A 4,649-nucleotide genomic window follows, 5' to 3' on the forward strand; every position below is an offset into this window, starting at 1 on the left:
AAGACACTATTCATAGGTGAAAACAGACTGCGTCCTAAAAGGAACCCTATTCCCTATACAGTGTACTACTTTTGACCAGAACCCATATGGATTGCTTGGACGGGACATTTAAACTCTGATGTAATATTATCATTATATTGTCTATTGTTGTATATTATGATTTGTTATATTATATATATTAATAGTGTGTTATATCGTAGCATTGTAATGATGTATTGATGATTGTTTTCTGCCCAGGGACAACAGATGAAAATGAGCGATCGAGCTAAATCTGGTGCAATGGCATGTTGTACATGGTCCCTGACAAACAAATAAATAAATATGTACATTTTGACATCATTTTGAATGTCACCACACTGGCAATCATAGCGATCTCTTCAGTTTAACTCTAGATCATGGGACGGTAGGAAAGAAGAACAGTGGAAGGCGTGGAGAGCGAGGAAGGAGGAGGGTAGGAGAGAAAGGTAGATGGGATGGGGGTATAAGCTCGATTCTGACAAGACTGCTGTCCCTCAATCTGTCCAGACTTCGTCAAGGGGACTAACAGACAAACTGCTCTTCTCTGCTCATCTGGAGAAGCATCAGCCTACATTTCTGCAACACTGGCCACAGAGGTAACTATAGCACCACTCTTATATCACATTTCCTCCTCTGCTTGTGTTTGTTTATCGTTTAACCACTCCAAAAAAATAAGAAGTTCACTCAAGGGAAAAATAAAGTTATTTGATTCTATTTTGTTCCTGAAATTGGAGGAATCGTATAGGTTGTTTAGTAAAAACATCCTCAGTTCAGCTGTGTGCTGTGATGGGCGATTCTGCTTTCATGCTGCAATTTATTTGTTGGTTCTTATAACTGTACTGTATATCTATTTTCTAAGAGGTTGTAACGAAACTACAAATGACATGAAATTGTCTGCTTTCCTTTCTAAATGTGAGCATTTTACAAACAAACGAATTACATTTTAAGAGACGGTATGTTTTATTTGTCCCATGATTAAATGCACGTTTCAGTCTAGGTTGGTGGAATGGTATTTTTGGAGGCCATCAACAATGATGATGCAATCATATTACTTCAGTGTGAAGAGGAATCAGCTGCTTAGGATGACATTGGATTTCTATTGTAACATCTTAACATAAATATTTGACATTTATAGAAAAGAAATCTTTACACATTTGAAGTTTTCTAATATTATTATTGACTGCATTTCTGCTGTGACTGTTACTGTCATTTGTCATCCAGTTCATAAAGAAAGATGAAAGAAAGTGGGTGGTCCTTCTGTAGCTCAGTTGGTAGAGCATGGCGCTTGTAACGCCAGGGTAGTGGGTTCGATCCCCGGGACCACCCATATGTAGAATGTATGCACACATACACTGTAAGTCGCTTTGGATAAAAGCGTCTGCTAAATGGCATATATTATTATTATTTTATATATATTATATACCTTATTTCAATACCTTACTGTGGTAATGAAGATATTTAAACAACTTTACAGATGTTCTTGAAAATATGACTTCATTGTGGTAGTGATGATGATAATGATGATTATGGCGACGAAGATAAAGATGACGATGATGATATTTTACAGATGCAGTGTAACTGTCACGCCTCTATAGGATCCCTTCCCTCACCATATTGGAGCAGAAGTAAGGGTCCCATTTTATATTGTGTCCCTAAAACATGAGTAAGTAATTACATCATTTAGGCACTGGGCAGGTACAGTGTGTGCGCACATTTTTACAATGCATTTACTATCATTGCAAATTGAGGTTTGCGTGGTCTACGTAGGTGTCTGTGTCTATGCATTTCTCTCTGCAAGCAAATCTCAATTGTATTTCCTTGATTTGCTCGCATCCTCTCTCCTCTCGTCCTTCTCAAAACTAATTGGAGACGAAGGTCCGAAGGAAAGGACCTCTGACCTTCTACTACAATACGGTTGAGAAGTAGGTGAGGAGAGAGGATGCAAGGAATGGAAGAACTGATAAAGATCCTGTGTGTTTAATCTAACGATTCCTCCTGTCTCTTCCTGTTAGCAGTGTTATTCCCTGATTGGGCATACAAGCCTGCATGGTCACCTGGCTCCAGACAGGTGCAGCTGTGGCACTTCCTGTTGGAACTCCTTGGGCGGGGTGAGGGCGGGGCGATCGGATGGGGGGGGGAGTGGGGGGAGTTTGTCATCAGAGACCCTGAGAGGCTGGCGAGGCTGTGGGGAGAAAGGAAAGGCAAACCCCACATGAACTATGACAAGCTGAGCAGAGCACTGAGGTGAGGTGACATAACACACTCAAATGGTGATGATGATGAGGATGTTTTACAGATGTAACTGTAATTCCACAAACACACAAGTCATGCATGCACGCACGCACACACACACACACAGACTCTTACGCTAAGCTCACATACAGTAGCCTCGTTCAACCATCCTGATCTCGTGACCTTAGTAAAGTCAGGATGGTGGATCAGGCTACATATCACAGGAGGTTGGTGGCACCTTAATTGGGGAGAAAGGGCTCGTGGTAATGGCTTGAGCGGTATCAGTGGAATGGTATCAAACACAAACACATGGTTTGATGCCGTTCCATTGGCTCCATTCCAGACATTATTATGAGCCGTCCTCCCTTCAGCAGCCTCCACTGCTACACATACACTGTCAATACTACTGTTGCTCCTTCTTTGTTACCAACAGGTACTACTACAATAAGAGGATTCTTCATAAGACCAAAGGGAAGAGATTCACCTACAAGTTTAACTTCAGTAAACTGATCCTGGTTAACTACCCAGGGTACCCACCTTGCCACCAGGTCATTATATCCCCCGTTTATCTCACGGTGTGCGTCCCAAAAGGCACCCGGTTCCCTATACAGATCTATGGTCTAAAGTAGTGCACCATACAGGGAATAGGGTTCCATTTGGGACACAGCTAAATACACATATCCTACCATCTCACAACCATACCAACCTCACTGCATATAAGGATGTAATGTTATGAACACACCTTCTCTTTTTGACCATCTCCATACCATCCCTGTCCCTCCCAGCTGGTACAGAGTGCCCCTCTTCCGTTCCCCCTCCCTGAGGGTGGGGTGACTGGGGCCCCACTGTGTGGAGGAGGGAGAGGGGCCATGATGGACAGAGGTAAGAACCCAACCCTCCCTCCCATAAAACCTCATGATAACACACTCCACCATATTGATGATTGATCATATCATTCCGCTTCAATTGATTTGACGTTACTCAGTGCTCATTTTGGGCTCCAAGATTTCAGGGGCTGTATGTATCAACCTTCTCAGATTAAGAGTGCTGTTTTGCCTTTCAGATTACAATGAATAAGATTATATGGACAAGAGGGAACTGATCCTAGATCAGCACTCCTACTCTGAGATGCTTAATACCTATAGCCCCTTGTCCTCAAGATATTTGTGCCATCTTTTGATGTAAATCAATGTGTATGTGGCTTACTGACTGTGTGTGGTGTCTGTCTGTGTTTCTTTTGATTGACAGCCCTCCAGTGTGTCACACACCCTCTCCTGCTTCCGTACTGCCTCCAGAAGCCCATCCCGTTCCCTCAGTCCCACTATCTTCAGGGACACTTACCTTTCCTCTCTGTGCCCCCTCCTCCTGGGAGCTCTAACCCGAGTGAACTCTCAGCAGTCCTTCCACCTCCCACCTCTGCTGCTTTACACCTCCAGCCCAACGGCTGGCCAACCAAGGTTGGCTCAGAGTGGGGTTTGAACAATGTGAACAGAACCACCACCCTTCGTGTGGGACTGGGAGCGAAAGAGAGTGGGATCAAAACAGGAGAGAGAAATGTGGGAAATGTTGATGGAGAGTAGAGTCAGAGGAGGAGAAATGCAGGAGAGAATTTCCTCTTTTGACATTATAATAGGTCTTTGTCTGTAGTTTTTTTGCTGAAAAGGCTGTTATTGAAGTTACAATTTTATAATAGTATTGTTCCTATTGAGGTCGTTTTATAATATGTTTGTGTAACAAAGCACTTCATGTATAGAGCAGATAAATTGCAACTGTATGATATGTATGATGAATTGTATGAACAGTGAACTTTCTACAATCTTCAGAGATGTAGTTTATGTATTATCAAATATCTCACTTGTCAAATTGTTGTCCTGTGCTTTATGAATATAAAAATATAAAAATATTTGGGCTACCTAAAGACTAATAAAGCATCCCCATAAAATCACCAGTATCGTGCTGTAGCTACACGACTCCACTCCAGCTTGAGACAGTATCACAGCTGCTAATGGCTCAAAAAACATTTCCCCGGGAGAATCGTCTGAAGTCACCGAACATTTCGATCGCATTTCTGCACAGGTAGTGTCCGTGTGGTGTTGGTTTAATTTCAGTGTTAAGCAAGGAATTTGCATTTAAATACAATTGACCACAACGGAAAACTGAAATAACATGCAGCGAAGCATAAGTAACTTTAACGTTTTAGTACAGCCAGTATCTTCGACATTATCCAAGTAACTTCAAGCGCACTTGAATGTTGTGCTAATTAATGCACAGGTCAATGTGACGAAGAATTTTACAAAAATGGGACCAACAACACAGGTGAACTCAGGTTAACAAACAAAAACTCATATCTCAAGGAGGAACGACCAATCAACAAGACATTTTCAGAGCTTATACAATAA

The 4,649-nt window shown here is 42.0% G+C and overlaps 1 protein-coding gene across 2 annotated transcripts; it reads left to right on the top strand.

The window, feature by feature from the left end:
- The first annotated feature begins 464 nt into the window (after nucleotides 1-464).
- Nucleotides 465-4,178, top strand: LOC118395148 (ETS domain-containing transcription factor ERF-like). Of its 2 annotated transcripts, none has more exons than XM_035788917.2 (6): nucleotides 465-614; nucleotides 1,586-1,643; nucleotides 2,031-2,262; nucleotides 2,684-2,798; nucleotides 3,036-3,132; nucleotides 3,499-4,178. In XM_035788917.2, exons 2-6 carry the CDS (start codon nucleotides 1,586-1,588, stop codon nucleotides 3,828-3,830), a joined length of 834 nt encoding a protein of 277 aa, XP_035644810.1. In that variant the 5' UTR covers nucleotides 465-614; the 3' UTR covers nucleotides 3,831-4,178. The 2 variants fall into 2 exon arrangements, with proteins under 2 accessions (XP_035644810.1, XP_052320254.1); XM_052464294.1 differs by having other exon boundaries at nucleotides 2,034-2,262.
- The last annotated feature ends 471 nt before the right edge of the window (nucleotides 4,179-4,649 follow it).

This window comes from Oncorhynchus keta, chromosome 15, assembly GCF_023373465.1.
Source record: "Oncorhynchus keta strain PuntledgeMale-10-30-2019 chromosome 15, Oket_V2, whole genome shotgun sequence".
In the NCBI taxonomy this organism is placed as follows: domain Eukaryota; kingdom Metazoa; phylum Chordata; class Actinopteri; order Salmoniformes; family Salmonidae; genus Oncorhynchus; species Oncorhynchus keta.